At 44.7% G+C, this 17,370-nt stretch overlaps 1 protein-coding gene across 15 annotated transcripts in view; it reads right to left on the minus strand.

Annotated features, from left to right (window-relative positions):
- The window catches only part of XYLB (xylulokinase), a 115,397-nt gene that overhangs the window by 10,305 nt on the left and 87,722 nt on the right, over positions 1 to 17,370 (minus strand). For 5 of the 15 annotated variants that reach the window (XM_083466986.1, XM_083466982.1, XM_083466988.1 and 2 more), the window contains 3 exons: positions 13,292 to 13,350; positions 12,254 to 12,341; positions 9,757 to 9,851 (listed from right to left, as the gene is read on the minus strand). In XM_083466986.1, the coding sequence (XP_083323112.1) occupies positions 9,757 to 9,851; positions 12,254 to 12,341; positions 13,292 to 13,350 (242 nt within the window). Of the gene's footprint in view, positions 1 to 1,906; positions 3,076 to 9,756; positions 9,872 to 12,253; positions 12,342 to 13,291; positions 13,351 to 17,370 lie in introns of those variants that run through there. The other 10 variants (XM_083466989.1, XM_083466992.1, XM_083466980.1 and 7 more) reach the window with 8 other exon arrangements.

The raw sequence follows: 17,370 nt of genomic DNA on the forward strand, positions 1-17,370 counted from the left end.
AAGTTGCCTAGACAGTTTAACCCCAAGTCATTACATCAATTGAAGGAAACCCAAATCTCATGGTACCTTTAAAGACTTAACAAATGTATCATGGCATAAGCTTTCATGCCCACGAAAGACAAGCAGGGTCTTCTCTGTGTTGGCATCTCTTGTATGGAATGCCTTTCCTTCTGAAGTATGAATGGTCCTGACTTTATTTCAGCACCAGTTGCTAACTTCTCTTTGCCCGGGGTTTTGCAAGAGTTTAATGTGATGAGCCTGTGTGCATTCTTAAATGGTATGTTTCTCTTAATCTTTATATTTTATCTGATTCTGTTGTGTTATGAACTGGACTTTTATGTTTTTGAGGATTTTAAATGCAATCCACCTTGGGGTTCTTAATCAATGAAGGGTGTGGCTAGAAATACTCAAATAAAAATTCATGACCATAAAATCAAAGGTTAATAATCCGAACCCTTACCTACCCGCAGCAGCTGAAATCTAATTCCTTTGCATTTCAGGTAGCTGCATTCTATTGACCTTATTTTGGAAATCTCCTTCTAAGAGATTTCTGGAGTATATAGCCTTAGGCAATTAAATGGATTTATTTTTTGTAATTGATGTCCAAAGGAAATAAAGAACACTCAACGATGCGTTAAAAAGGACCCTTAGGAACATAAATTCCCTCGTCGTTACAGCAGCAAAATCTAATGCATCACAAGGAGTGATATTTTACAAAAAGTAATTATACAGGCCACCCTGAGAAGCCTGATCTTGCTGCGTGTAGCGATCCACTCAGCAGACTTCTGCTACCAGTGGGTAAATTAGTTTCACTTGCTACCTGTCCTTAACTGCATCTGAAGCAAGTGGGAGATACATTACAAGTCTCCACTGTGGCTCCTCAGTGCATAGTAGGAGCAGGCAGTTTTCTCCATCAAGCGGCTGGGATTTGAAGGAGGAATAGGGATGGATAGATCTGTGAACTACAGTTTCTCTCCACTTTCCATTCATGGGGATTTATTAATTCATTGGTTCAGGAAGACAAATTAGGTAGATCTGCAAACCAAATGAATATCCCCACCCCATAATGTGAAAGCAAACTATTGCTTCATGGAGCAAGATATTAGGGGTGGGAGGTTAAGCTGAATGCACATCTGAGTGAAGATGCTGTCTCTGCTTTGCTTTCAGTGGGATACACATCCGGGCTCATCTCATTGGGAAAATGTTGGGGTTCAATACCCAATATATCCTGCGGGTTCTTGCTGGGTGGCCAATAAGATCCAGACTCCAACTGTCCCTTAAACAGGATGTTTATTTGGGAATTGCAAGGGCAAGGCAACACAACCTCCAACAGCATGCAGTTGAGGGGTGACACTGTCAGTATCTCAGCTCACAGTCAGAGGTAAACTGGCCTCCCCCGGGCAATTGAGTGAGATACTTTGTTTACCTTCCGTCTGCTACTCCCGGCAGGCTAGGTCGTAAACCGGCGATTCTCCTCATTAGATGTGAGGAGAACACACCCTCTGCTTCTCTTTCCTTGCTTTCCCCCAGGGAGGGGAAATGAGAAAGACAGGAGTCCTATTTACATGCTTTATTCCTGTCATTCAGCAGTACATAGAAAACGTGACTGCACCCTTCAGACTCCATCAGAAGAGTCACAACTCCGCCCCTGTACTTCCAGCACAGGTCAGATGACACTCTGAGCTAACATCCAGTGCTCAGTACAGAGAATAGACTCCTCCTTTTTCCCAACAGTACAGTTGCAAACCACAACATCCTGTTTTGCATTCCAGCCATCTGGAGCTGGCTTTTGCCTTGCTGCTTTTATCCAACAGACACAACAAATATGAAAAAAGCACATGGAAGCAAAGGGGCAGTTATGTCCGTATATGCCAGTACTTCCTTCTACTAGCTTCCACTGGTTTAATCACAAGGAACTGTCCTTAACAGTTTTAGCAAAAACTCTTGTACGCATGCCCTTCTGTCCTTCTTTCATGGTTCTCTTAAAAAGCACAACCTTCACATTCCAACCTTCGCTTGCTCAGCCTTGCTCTCACACATTTCAGTTTTCAGTTCTATTATTTCAGTGACAATCCAAATGCACATCCCACTGAAAACAAAGCAGCATGGACAAACCAAGGCGTCACTTCACAGACATTTGGGTTACGTATGCAGCCCCTGAACCAGCAACTGATGGTACCCATGGAAGTTTGGTTCCACGTAAGGGGCTGGATCAGGGCATGGATGTGTGGAGGATGAAAGAGAAGAAGCAAACAAAGGCAGTTTTCCTCTCTTTGCCCTGACCCTCAATGAGATTTCAGCTACTTGCATTCACTGCAAAAAATAAATAAAGGCCTGCGAAGCAGCAAACAAAAACAATAAAATCCACACACCACCATAAAACAAAATAATAATCCATAAGAAATCAATACCAACAGGCAGTGATTGTTTTAAAACAGCAAGTCCACCTAGAGCAAAGGTTCTCTCAAGCTATTTGCCCAGTTCTGTGAGTGACCCCAGCAAGGGGACTGACATAGGACTCCCCTATATTAGTAAAGAAAAAGAATTTTAAATGCGTTATAACACTGTGACACCAGATGACGCTGTAGAGTTCCGTTTTTCACCAACGCGATTTCCCATTATGAGGTTTACAACACATTTTCCTGGAACATTTTTTTGATGTGTCTAGATCCTGCCATTACAGTGGAACCTTGGTTCCCAAACAGCTCCGTTGTCGCACATTTCAGTTCCCGAACTCTGAAAAACCAGAAGTAAATGCTTCGGTTTTTTAATCTTTTTCGGAACCCAAACATGCAACGCGGCTTCCGCTGAGTGCAAGAAGCTCTTGCAACCAATGGGAAGCCGAGTCTCGGTTTTCAGACATTTCTGAAGCCGAACGGATTTTGTTCAAGAACTGAGGTACCACTGTATTAACGTGACATTTCACCCAACAAATGGAACCACCCCACTTCCTGTGAAGCCTCATTCAGCTGGTAATAAGCTCATTAGATGGAAGCCTTTCTCCCTCTGACGGCTCCTCCTCCTTGGACATGGCTGAAAGTCCCTCGAGGAAGCAAAACCAACATTTGAAGGAAGCTTCAAATGAAGGTAAATTCACCCAACATGGTTGTCTGCCATACGGTCCTCTTTCCTTAAGTTAAACAAAGGGACAAAGGGGTGTCCCAAATGCACACTGCACAGCTGGGTGGATTGCTTCAGGGATGTATAATCTAGGGTAACCTTTTCCAAACCTGGTATCCCAGGTGGTTTAGACTACAATTCCCATCAGCCCCAGCCAGCACAGGCTGATGGGAGTTGTAGTTCAAAACATGCGGAGCAAACTAGGTTGGCCAAGGCTGGCCTAGGGGTTGAAGCGCCACCAATCACAGGAGTCAGCGTCACAGCCCTCTGTTCCATTCTGCACATTTAAAAGGGTGCAAGCACATGCATGTAATTTGGGTACCACATGGTCTCAGCAACAGGTTACGAGTATACAGTATATAAGAGAGGTGTGCAGCAAGTTGATGGCTTTGGAAGGTAATCACAAACATTTTGTATTAACAACTTCCATGCATATGCACAAAAACAGCGAGAGGCCTTGAAGCAAGTGTCATGTGCCTTAACATTGTTAGGCCGTTTTGCAGGGCATGTGGCTTGTAAAAACACCGGCGCTGTGATTATCTTCCGAGATAATCGTACTCCATTCTTGTGCCTTTTGGCTTAATTAACCAACAAGCCAAGCATCTCCGGTTTTAATAGATTGCTAAACTAGTGCTGCATTTTAATGCCGTAATAATGGATTCTTACTGTCTGTTAGCATATACTTAGTGTTATAAAATCTTCCCAGTTATTTCAGTCATGCCTACTGCTTCGGATTAATCTTCCTTTTCTAAAAGAAATGTTTTCAAATCTTCTCTTCTACCTCTTCTCCTTTTTATTATCAAATGAGGGTTGGGGGAGAAGCCTCAATGGGTTTACTGAAACAAGACACAAAGAACTTGATGGGCTCAGCTGGTCATTCAAATCCACCCTGGATGGATAATGAGCAAAAATTAATTACCATTAGATGGCTCTTTTAACAGCCTATTCATTTGTCCACTGATTTGAAGACAGAATCAGTTGCTCCAGGCCAGCTTTCCAACACCGCAACATCATCATGATAAATGAGGGCATTTGCCAAGAGTCCAGACCGCAAAGACAGACACCTCCATGTTATTAGATGAATCTCCTGTTTTGTTAAATTCTACATAGCTGGCTTTGTTCAATGTCTAGATTGCACAATATGGCACCCAGGGGAACCACGGCACCCTCAGCCAAAACCCTTGGCACCCACCAAGGCCCCTGCTCTCTCTCTCTCTCTCTCTCTCTCTCTCTCTCTCTCTCTCTCTCTTTCTTTCTTTCTCTCTCTCTCTCTCTCTTTTGGGTTGGTTGGGAGGGGATTGCCTGTCTTTTTTGGGGGGGGTACACTTTTTGTGGATTTTATTTGCTTTTAGAGGGTAGCTGTTTTCTTTGGGATGGTTGTCTGAGCATTGCTAGTTTTTACTCTGTGAAATGGGTACTTTGTGGTATCCAAAACAGTTTCTAACATTTCCAAATATGACCGCAGGCCCCAAAAGGCTGAAAGCCTCTGTTCCTACGCCAACAATGGTCCTCAACCTGGCTCCCAGTTTGTTTGGAGACACAATTCAAAGTGCTGGTTTAACCTACTAAGCTCTGGGTCAGCTTTCCCCCACCAGACATTGCTAGACTGCAACTCCCATTATCCCTGACTATTGGCCATGCTGCCTAAGGCTCATGGGAGTTGTAGTCCAACAATATCTGATGGCCACCAGATTGAGGAATGCTGTTTCAAACTGTCTGCAAACCAGGTACCACTTTCTCCTGTGTGAACCTGTTCATCTTCTGCTATCATTTTCTAAGGTATTCCTTTGTTTGGCAATTAAACAGGTGAATACCAGAAAAGACGACTGTTTTGGGAGGCACCGTGGTTTTTCACCACCCAAGAACCAGAAGCCAACTCCAAGGCTAATATTGAGCGAATTGTAGCATAAACACTAAAGCGAAATCTGAGCAATGGGCCTTAAGCTTCGGTTACAAAACAAGAACTGCAGCATAAGCTAGCACTGTAATAAAATAAGTCTCTCACTTCTCTCTCTCTCTCTGCTCTCCCTTGCCTTCTACCATATTTGAAATAGAATCTAGATCCTGTAAAAATAATCATAAAATGAAAAGACATGCCCTCTTTACAATCTAAATTATTATTATTATTAGCATTCACATTTTTATCCTTCTCTTCAGCCTCTGATTGGGAAAGAGTAGGAAGGAAGGAAGCTCATGCATTAATTCTTAGTTACAGAGATCTAGTAGTGAACAGCAGGGATGGAAAAATTTGGAGAGAAGCCAAAAGTTACTGGTATTTCAACATAGGCAATGGGAGACCCTGTAGACCATTCTGTCTCTCTGAGACACACACACACACTCAGATGGCTCACTAGATGGACTTGAAACCAGAATCAACTCGAAAACTTCACACATGAGAGCACGCTGACACTACCCAAGAATTATTAATCCATTTCCCTTTTGAAAACCCAGAACATAACCAGCCCACACAACCCCACTTGCATTGTTTCCTATTCAGTGGCTCAGTGGAACATGACTTGCAAATCTGCCAGGAGGTACAAGAAGCAAGGTTTCCCGTGCAATGAGGCATGTCGTCGCCGTCTCCAAGAAGGGATACAGGGCAGCGTGCTTCAGTTTCATTGCACTCACTCCTATTATTAAAATGTAGGTGGGGGGCAACGCAACGGAGCATTCATAAAATTAGTCTTGATATCTACTCATGGGTGTAATTGTTTTCTCTTTCTCTTTTGCTTCAGGATTGTCTAATACCTGTGTTGTCACTTATTTGTTTTTGCTAACGCTGGGGATTTTAAAAAGCAGTCTGTGAGCTGGTTTGGCAAGTGAAAAGAGGCAAGGCAGATTCACTGGGCAAATGGTACAATGCTAGCCTGCATTCCTCGGAGCAACTTCAGTGCTGAAATAAACCTTGGGTGTATATTTACCGTATTTTTGCACCATAACACTCACTTTTTTCCTCCTAGAAAGTAAGGGGAAATATCTGTGCGTGTTATGGAGTGAATGCCTACGGATGGCGGGGGCATCTGCTGCAGTCGTGAGCAGAGGATCCATGGTTCCCCTTCCTTCCCTCCTCCGTGGCTCGCTTTGAAACAGCAAAGCAGGAGAAGAGCCGCTGAGTGGGGAGGAGAGAGGGACAGAGAGCCTGCTTGCTTTAAAGGAGCAAAGCGGGAGAGGAGAGGAGCTGCTTACACGGGTCACCCCAAATTCACCAGCAGATCACATAGCATGTCCATGGCTACAGCTTGCACCAAAAAAATCACGCACCCACTGTTTCCTGGGGCCGCAGTGGTGCAAAAACGTGGTTACAAAGCATGGATCCACATGGATCCTCAGGATTTTTGCATTGGGCTACCCCAAACTCACCGTCAGATCACATGTCTGTGGCCACAGCATGAACCACAAAAATCATACATCCACTGTTTCGTTTAGAATATTTTTTTTCTTGTTTTCCTCCTCTAAAAACTACATGCGTGTTATGGTCGGGTGCGTGTTATAGAGCGAAAAATACGGTACATTTGATAAACGCAAACGTCTGGGTCCACAATGTCTTCAGGACATCACCCATCTATATGTAGGCTTTATGTGAAACAACCTGGTGTGAAGAGAGCTTGTCACACATGGATGCTCATCACTTGATGTCCGTAGTATCGGGCGGTGGCTTATATGTGTGATTGAGGTACCAGACTGCTGTGTGCCAACAGCCGCTAGACAGATACCAAGTACCTAGAGCAGACGAAGCAGGCTGCATTCAGGCGTGCAACCTGGAAGTGCAGAGTGGCTTCTTTCTCGTTGCTAAGACTATAGGAGTCCAGCAGACCTTGGATAGCAGGCCATGTTATAGGACTGGCAATCTGGGGTTCTGATGCACAGGACAGAGAGGATTGAGCTTTGGGATGTGCTGGCATCCCAATGGGAATGGCTTGTCCTCCTCTATTTTGACAAATGGTCTTGGTGCTGCTGAAGGAAAAAACTGGAATCCATGCCTCACCCGAGTTCAAGGCTTCAAACCAGGAGCCTGTATCTGCACAACAGAAAGCACTTCCCCATCCATTCCAAATTCTGCTCCAAAGGCAAGACTTTTCAGTGGAGTCAGTTTACTCATTCAGCAGCATCGAGTAATCATTTGATTTACATGCATCTGTGAATGTGCGTAGGGAGACACATACTTAATCCCCTGCAAAGGGTTTTGTTTGTGCGCATGCCCATCCACGTGTGTGTGGTTTTTTAAAAACGGTTGCTTGCATTTCTTCACATGGCAAAGATACAAATTTCATAGCCTCCAAAAAAAGAAAACGTAGGGTTGTGATCAAGACAACTTCACATGAGGTTAGGCAGGTTGCTTTGCAGAGAATTCCCCAGGAAGACAGCGCTTAACCTCAGGTTGACTTTGAAGTTTATAAAAAGAACCATCACTTAAGTGAAAGCTGCTAAACTCGACAGAATGAAATCAGATGGACAGAGAGAAGCAGCCCTGTTAAAAACAGAACCAAACTGACTCATCAGATTATGAACTTCTCCTGCACTTTTCATGCTAGCACACTATATTACTGACAGGCCCTCTGGCTTTTGTGGTTTTGCAGCCATGAAGCTCACACAGGAAGCCATGCTGTCAACAAGCAGAATTGTATAGATTTCTAAAATGGGAAGGGAAGTGTTGGGGGGCCGGGGAGAATGCATTTTTAGTAAGATCTGGTCTGAGGACATCAAGGCCCCCCAAACCCACAGAAAAAAACAGGGAAAGGAGAAAACTACATGCTATGAGAAAGCATGGGTCTGTACCAAGAATGGCAATTCTGGGCCTCTCTGTAATGTATAGTACAAATTACCCTGTGTCCTGTGCATTTATCTGCCCCCTAAATCCACATTATTGGCTACTTCTGGCAGGGAAGAGCTCAGCATAATGAGCTTAGGACATAGAGTAAGTTGCTCTATACATTATACAGGGGTGAATCTGCCAGCAGCAAACCCGTGTTGGTTTGTTTTCAACACTTAGTTTCTTACTTAAATTAAGATCTGCCTCTTGGATGGTAAGGCCATGCTGTATGTAGGGCAAATTGCTCCATCCCCGCTTCTCTATGGCACAAGTCGTCAGTGCCTGGCATTGGTTGCTGCTCAAAAATGGACATGCTCCGTTTGATACCAGAAATACCTATCTGACTTTTTTTTTTTTGACCATCACTGCTTTAAGGTGTCTCAAGACTCTGTTATTGTGTGTGTTTTACTCACACCCATGTAATTCATTTGTGACCTGAAAGAGAAAGTGGACTATCTCCTGCAAAACTCACTTACCACACAGGCCACCATGCCAGTGCCTCTTTATAGAATGATATTATCTACAAAGGGTTTGAACTGCAGTGGTCTAGGAACCTTCCTCCTGGGAATAGTAAACACATGATGTGTTTACTGCACAGAAAGGCAGGTCAAGAGGAGTGGCTCCAAAGCGTAGGGGCTGCAATCGTGGGAATTTGTCCAGCCATGCTAGGCTTGGATAGCTCATTCCCATCAGCAGCAAGCTACTCTCTGCCAGTGACTTGTAACATGCTTGGCATAATTACTTTTGTTGTTGCTGCTAATACTTGCTGCTACAGTGCATGTTAAAATTCTCAGGAGGAGGTGGATAGCCCCCCAAGGGCTTAATTAACAGCTCCAAACCCTTGACATCTCTACACTCATGGCTGATCCCATCTAAGACACCTTCCACCGATGGTAACATGGCACTGATTTACTAATGCAAAGCAGCAAGTTGGGCATCCCAACATCAAGGTAGTTCAATGCACAACAGGGAACTACAGAGGCATATGTGGCCATAAAGCTTTACCATAACAGGAACCCAGTATCCAAGAGAAGTTTGTGCAGCATCTTCAGTGAAAGTCAGTAGCGGTGGGCAAGTTTAGTTGAAAAAACAGCTTACCCAGTACAACCAACTCTCCCTTCTTCTGAAATGCACAACCACAGGAGATGGTTAGGTTTGAGCTCTACTGAATTCACACAGTCCAACATGCACCCAAATCCTTTGTAATGTGCAGAGATTCATCTCCATTCAGTTTTATCCAGAAAGAGTTACCGTATTTTTTGCTCTATAAGACTTACTTCCTAAAAAGTAAGGGGAAATGTGCGTGCGTCTTATGGAGCGAATGCAGGCTGCGCAGCTATCCCAGAAGCCAGAACATCAAGAGGGATTGCTGCTTTCACTGCGCAGCAATCCCTCTTGCTGTTCTGGCTTCTGAGATTCAGAATTTTTTTTCCTCTTGTTTTCCTCCTCCAAAAACTAGGTGCGTGTTGTGGTCTGGTGCGTCTTATAGAGTGAAAAATACGGGTACCTGAAGGTAGAAGTTTGCCATTCATACAATACACTTAAAACTGGTCATTCCCCCTTCTCAGGGAACTCTGGCGATTCCAAGGCAAACACTCAACCCCAAACATATTCCCTAAACAAAGGAGACTTGAAAATGACTAGCTCAGATTCACCCTATAATACTGATTTGCAGTACATCCAAAAAAAGCGATTCTTCCCGTAATAAGTTCTCTCCCCTCTATAAACATTTTAATTATCGGCCAATCTATTTGTAAAGCAGAAAGAAACAAAAAAAAGGGGGGGAGGGGGAAGCCAACCAATAAAATTGCCTGAATCCACCTCACCTGAGCCATGCCAGCAGTCGGAGTAGCAACTAATCTGGGCTCTGGTGCTAATTTCACAACATCAGTCAAGGACACGCTTGTCTCTGCCACGAGTCCTGCAATGAGGATCACAGACCTGATCAATGAGCAGAAACAAGATGAGGGATGTGCCTGGACTCCTTGGCAAATTAATACATTGCATTGATCTTCCTTGGTCAGGTCAGCATTCAGAAGTGAAGGATAAAGGGTAAAGATCTTACATTCCAATGCACTTGGGCCTGGGCAAGCAGGGTCTCGGAGATTGAGTTTATGTCAGTCATTCAATTTGTCCCATGGAGGGCAAAGCTAGCCACAGAGTTGCAAGTTCAACAGTATCAGTAATCATTGAGGAACGCCAATAAGGCAGCAAATAGATGGGAAAATATGGAGAAGTAATAAATTCAAGGACAAAGCATGACTTAAAAAAGGAAGAGTTAGCTACAAAAAGGAAGAAATTTGGGGGCAAGGAGGAAAAAATATTATCTCAGTTTTACCAATATTTTTGCTAGCTTGTCTGCCACACTCTGTTATTGTGTGTGTTTTACTAACACCCATGTAGTTCATTTGTGACCTAAAAAAGAAAGTGGACTATCTCCTGCAAAACTCACTTACCACACAGGCCACCATGCCAGTGTCTCTTTATAGAATGATATGATCTACAAAGGGATTGAACTGCAGTGGTCTAGGAACCTTCCTCCTGGGAAGAGTAAACACATCATGTGAACTTGAAAAGCACATGAGTGTCTTAAATTGGGTCTCAAAATTTTATACTTATTGTTTATTTAACCTTGGTTCCACCACCATACGGGCAGGACTTCATGTTTCCCTCCTGCATTGACCCCCAGTCCTCCACGCCACAGACTACACTTCCAGCATGTCATGTACATTTAACAAACTGCATGCTTCTGCCTTGCACCATATTACCTCTTGTGCTTCTAAGACTGGGGCATATTACAGAAGTTGGGTTTTTTGTCAGGTACACTGTAGTACATGGGTAGGCAAACTAAGGCCCGGGGGCCAGATCCAGCCCAATCGCCTTCTAAATCCAGCCCACGGACGGCCTAGGAATCAGCGTGTTTTTACATGAGTAAAATGTGTCCTTTAACTAAAATGAATCTCTGAGTTATTTGTGGGGCCTGCCTGGTGTTTTTACAAGAGTAGAATGTGTGCTTTTATTTAAAATGCATCTCTGGATTATTTGTGGAGCATAGGAATTTGTTCATATTTTTTTCCAAAATATAGTCCTGCCCCGAACAAGGTCTGAGGGACAGTGGACCGGCCCCCTGCTGAAAAGGTTTGCTGACCCCTTCCTGTAGTGGCTAGAGGGCAGACACAGAGAAAAGAGAAAAACAGAACAACCTGGTGAGCCGCCTACCATCCAGCTCCTTCTGGTTCCAACTGAAGTGGCACCTCCCTTACCCAACAGGCTCCATATGACTACTTAGGAACCATCTTGCCCTGAGCAGAGGGGAGAAAAGTCCAAACAGCCTTATAAAATGGGGGTAGATATGTTCATGGAGGAGAGGTCTGCCAGTGACTATTAGACACATGGCAGCTAATTAGATCTTCTAGATTCAGAGGATGGAATCCAACGTAGCACTAAGTCCCCCATTCCGTAAGCACAAGGGTGTCCATTTGCTCAGTAGAACTCCCCCCACCCAACTAGATCTGTTCTAGGGGTTCCACCACACCTCTGGCGCAGATCTATGGAGAGTGCAGGGCGTGCACAAACAGAGGTGTGTGAGAGTTCCGCTGAGCAAATCCTTGCACTTGATGGAACAAGGGAACCAGTAAAGTAAAGGGACCCCTGACCATTAGGTTCAGTCGTGGCCGACTCTGGGGTTGTGGCGCTCATCTCGCTTTATTGGCCAAGGGAGCCAGCGTACAGCTTCCGGGTCATGTGGCCAGCATGACTAAGCCGCTTCTGGCGAACCAGAGCAGTGCACGGAAACGCCGCTTACCTTCCCGCCGGAGTGGTACCTATTTATCTACTTGCACTTTGACGTGTTTTCGAACTGCTAGGTTGGCAGGAGCAGGGACCCAGCAACGGAAGCTCACCCGTCGCAGGGATTTGAACCGCCAACCTTCTGATTGGCAAGTCCTAGGCTCTGTGGTTTAACCCACAGGGCCACCCGCATCCCTGCCCAAAACAGTAGGTAAGTGAATATCAGTAGCTGGGGGACAAGACCAGGGAAGGTGCTTTCGTGCCCTGCCTGTGGGCTCCCCGAGGCATCTAGCTGGCCATTGTGGGAAACAGGATGCTAGACTAGGCAGGACTTTAGCCTGATCCAACAGAGCTCTTCTCCTATTCCTACACAGCACATTCAATAACCTGACTCAAGAGAGCCTTGGGAAAAGAGCAAGTAAGGACATAAATTTAAGCTGAGGATTCGCCTGTGACAAGCACGGGAGGCAGCAACTGCAAACAAAGTTTTTGAATCCTGTTCATGCTGCTTAGAGGACTCTTTGGTTGACTTACCATGGATTGCTCTGTAAGCAGATCCTAAACAGGCTGAATTAGCAGTGTCAATAGTGTAAACTGGAGCACTGAACACATCAGACAAGACCTGAGAAGCATAAAAAGCATCTGTTACAACCAGACTGTGGGAAAGAGAGACAGTAGGCAGTTTTGTTTCCATTGCCAAGGCTTACAGAGCGGCGTTTGTTTCAAGACGGGACCTTGTACTGATAATCAGGTTTGGATAACTAGTCACTGAAGTTCCCAGGCACTGAATCTGGAAGGCCACATGACAAAGGAAGTTTCTGCGGCTTTTTTGAGTGTTGCCTCAAAATAATAAAGCAGGGGTATGGAACCTTTTTCAGCCCTGAAGGCTGCATCCCATTTTGGGTAACCTTCCTGGGGCATGTGCCAACCTTCAGTGCTCCTCACATTTCCAATGACCCTCTAAGTTTCATTTCTAATAGTAAAAAACAGTCGTGAATCTCTAACATGCAGGTAGTTAATCTCCAGGTTGTGCTCAGACCATTGTTTAAGCCAGGGGTAGGCAACCTAAGGCCCAGGGGCCGGATGTGGCCCAATTGCCTTCTCAATCCGGCCCGCGAACAGTCCGGGAATCAGCGTGTTTTTACATGAGTAGAATGTGTCCTTTTATTTAAAATGCATCTCTGGGTTATTTGTGGAGCATAGGGATTCGTTCATTCCCCCCCCCCAAAAAAATATAGTCTGGCCCCCCTCATAGTCTGAGGGACGGTGGACTGGCCCACGGCTGAAAAAGGTTACTGACCCCTGATTTAAACAATGCTGATTTTCTGTGAGAGTGTTCAATGGGAACATTCCTAGGTCTACAGGCTGACCCAGCCCTGCCTACCTACAACTGTTTCTCTGCTGTTTCGCACTGTTGGCTAAGGGCCAAAACAATCATTCCTCCAACTGCATCTGTGTCTGGACTTGTAAAAAAATAATATTTGTTTGGCCCCAACTTCTGCTTGAGATCAGTCCCCTCCTGGCCCAATAGCTCAAAGGTTTGGTATCCCAAATGCAGTAAGGCCTACGTACTTGTAAAATTGCTTTATTGTGGGATGCCCCTCCAGTAGCCAGGATTCTTGTCGTAGGCACTGCAAACCGAAAAGGAGGAAACAAATGAACGCAAGTATAATGTGTCCCCATTTATACTATGATGAGTGTTTGGTTATGCTAGCCTAAATTGCACAGTTTGGGTTCTGGGATCAGTGATGGAAAGCAGATTCACACAGTCCCCTTTGCTTGCGCAAAGTTGTCCATTCACAATAGCATGTTGCAAAACAGGAATTGGATTGTTTCACAAGAGGGGGTCCACTGCTCTGTTCTGTACATGTCATGGACTGGCTGGATGTAGAAGAGGGGTGGGAACTCCCAAGGGAAGCCGCCTCAGAGCCCAGGGATTGGGGGGGAGGGCGATGAGTGGTCAGAAGGAGAAGAGGGAGCAGACTGGGAGGAGGAGGTATCAATAAAAAGGTCATCTGGAAACATCCATAATAATAATAATAATAATAATAATAATAATAATAATAATAATAGATTTTATTTATACCCAGCCCTCCCCGGCCAAAACTGAGCTCAGAGCAGCTAACATCAAATATATAACATATTACCATAAAATCAAGCACCCAATTAAAATACATCCTGAAATCAAATCAGAATCAAAGTGAAATCCAATCAGATGGCAACCCGCAAATTAGGGATGGGGACCTTAAATGCTCACCAGGCCTAACTGTTTATACTGATCTTATATAAGCCTGTGAGAAAAGTTGGGGGGCCACTTTCATGCAAGTTCTTATAAGGAGAGAGGGGGAGCCAGATTGGACCCCGGCCAAAGGCCTGGCGGGTCTTGCAGGCCCTGCGGCAAGATGTCAGATCCCGCAGGGCCCTGGTCTCTTGCGACAGAGCGTTCCGCCAGGAGTCGGAGGTGTAGAACAGGCTCTCCACATCATTCCTGCTACAGGGTGGATGCCACATTCACCATGGAAAGAACGGTTAACAAAACTGTGCAGCCATGGAAATAACTTTATACTGAAGCTATTTTTAAAATGTCTGCCTGAGTCTGAGTTTTCATCACGCAAATGTTAATTGGAAGGTAAGCAGCAAAGTCAATAAAATTCCTGAAAACATCCTTTTACAATGTCCACAAATGAGACATCAATTAAATTTTGGCAAACCCCAGCAATATATTAATGAAATTTGGTCCAGACATGAATCATTAGCAAAGAAGAAGGGAACAATTGATTTATTAATCAAATGTATACCCCGCCTTTCCTCCATCGAACTCAAGGAGGTATAGAAACCCATGGCGAGACAAGAGAATCTCCCTGAAATTTTGCATCATCTTTGTTAGACAAACAGGTTGGTAGGACATGGGGTTTCTGAGCCCAGAATGCTTCACTTGGGTGCGGACTTTCACAATGCAGCCAACAGCTCTGCAGAGAGGAGACTTCATTCCACCGATAAATTTAATCAGATCTTCCTCTTTGGAGGATATTCAGCGATGCACAAATTGGGTTTAAAAAGCCATTAAGATCTCTGTCAATGTCAGTAAACAAATAAACCACACAGCTGAGTGATTCCTTGGAGAAAACAAGTTTCAATTATACCTGTGCACAGTGACAGAGCCCTGCCAATACTTTCAGAAACATGTCACTGAAAACCAGTGAAAAATAACTGCTAAGACCACTAGGCTTGGAGGGAAAAGGCAAGAAGAAAACACAGACACACACCCAACAAAAATTCTCAAAGCCTTGTGGTTAGGCTTTTTTATATGCCACAAACAAGGGACCGGCAAGTTGACACCGCAAGAAAACAAATGCTCAGTTGTGGGTCTGATTCTCCTTAAGTAAGACAAGGCTAGTCCAACAATTTATTACATATTTAACAAAAAATATAGACCCCTTACTCAAACTAAAGTGGTTTACTAAAAACAAGGCCCCTGAAACAGCCGCATTGCCTTCTTTTAGAAAACGTGCACCCCACAGTTCTTTGAGATATTTCAAGGAATGCTGGGGCATAATCCTCAAAATACATTCTTATTTCATTGGCACCCCAGAAATCATTGCTTTCTCCTCTCAAAAGAAGAAATCAAAGCTGCATGTCCACTTTTTTTTACAGCTTTGATGTGGCAGACATGCAAAAAAGCCAAATGATACTGTACTGGGAAATGATCTATGGAGGGGTAGCCAAAGAAAGACTAACATGAAGTCATAAACCAGAAGCCTCACATGGACTTCTTATGCAAAAGCCGGTCAGGATCTCCCAGGAAGCTGGCTAATGTCCCCAGTGGCCAACCAAGCTGCAGCTGGTCAACAAACAAGAGGTGGATCAGGAAAACAAGCAAGGCCCATGGATTCAAACCTGACACTGCCCTGTTGAGATCTTCAGCCAAAGCCTACAAAGTCTACTAGCCCTCAGTACAAGAAAGCAGTTGTAAGCTCGAGGGAGCAAGGGCACATGTAGCAAAAGCTGAACTCAGAAGCAGACAGAGGAGAAGGTGTGCTACTTGGGGAGAATTGCGTTGTTTTGGCTTTTAGGGATGGCTGGTGGGATACTTGAGACATTACGCTAGCAGATGTCAGAACCAGACAGAGCCACTACGTACTAAGGAAATAATTCTGTACCTATCTGCATTCTCAGCTGCTGACTGTAATAGAATTAAAGGGACAAAATCTTGTCTTGGAACAGCATGTCTCTGTTCCGGGAGGCTTTTATGAAGCCGCTTTGTCATTTTGAGCTAAGGGTCGCAGGCAATGGAGGGGCAGGAAATCTGCAAGCCTCTCTGCTGAAAAAGAGACCTCAAAAATAAGGTCAATAGGACTGGAAGGAGTTCAGAAAAGGGCAACCAAGATGATCAAGGGTTTGGGGGAACTCTCCTAGGAGGAACAGGGAACAGGCAAGTAAGCAGAGACATGATAGAAGGTTATGAAATTATGTTTGGGGTGGAGAAAGTGGATAGAGAGGTTTTCTTCCTCATCTCATGATACCAGAACCTGGGTTCACCCTATGAATCTGAATGTTGGAAGATCCAGGACAGACAAAAAGAGGTTCATTGCATAGTACATAATAAAACTATGGAACTTACTATCAAAAGATGACCACCGAATTACATGGCTTTAAAAGGGAGTTAGACAAATGATAAGACTATTGATGACTACTAGCCTTGGTGGCTGGGTGATGTCTCTGCTAGCCAGAGACATTACCTTGCCAACAAAGGTCTGTATAGTTAAAGCTATGGTTTTCCCAGTAGTGATATATGGAAGTGAGAGCTGGACCACAAAGAAGGCTGATCACCAAAGAATGGATGCTTTTGAATTATGGTGCTGGATGAGACTCTTGAAAGTCCCATGGACTGCAAGAAGATCAAACTTATCCATTCCTAAGGAAATCAGCCCTGAGTGCTCACTGGAAAGACAGATCCTGAAGCTGAGGCTCCAATACTTTGGCCACCTCATGAGAAGAGAAGACTCCCTGGAAAAGACCCTGATGTTGGGGAAGATGGAGGGCACAAGGAGAAGGGGACGACAGAGGATGAGATGGTTGGACAGTGTTCTCGAAGCTACCAGCATGAGTTTGACCAAACTGTGGGAGGCAGTGGAAGACAGGAGTGCCTGGCGTGCTCTGGTCCATGGGGTCATGAAGAGTCGGACACGACTAAATGACTAAACAACAACAGCCTTGGTGGCTAGACTACCACCAGGATCAGAGGGAACATGTCCCTAAACACCTCTAAACATCCAAAGTGGGATCACCCGGTTGATTTCATGTCCTGCTCAGGGGCTTCTCATGGGCATCTGGCTGGTTTTGAAGAGAGCCGTTCTGTTCTCTGAATGGGGCCAGGAGCTTGCTTCTAGCCACTGTCCTCCTAACTTGTCAAGGATGTACAAATCACAGGTCCAAACAGGCTGTGTGCTAAAACGAGCCCCTGGAGATCCAAGATTTGATGAAGGGACACAATCTTAGCACTTTGCACACAACACCAAAAAGCGTATCACAAGCCCTATACTGTTTGTGGTTGAAATCTCAATCTTCCTTTAGCTTGGACCCTGAGATTTCACTGGCCATATTGAGACTGAAAGCTTCAGCAAACAGACAAGCTAATAAGCCGAAGGAAT

Source organism: Podarcis liolepis (assembly GCF_965112155.1).
Source record: "Podarcis liolepis genome assembly, chromosome: 12".
NCBI lineage: Eukaryota > Metazoa > Chordata > Lepidosauria > Squamata > Lacertidae > Podarcis > Podarcis liolepis.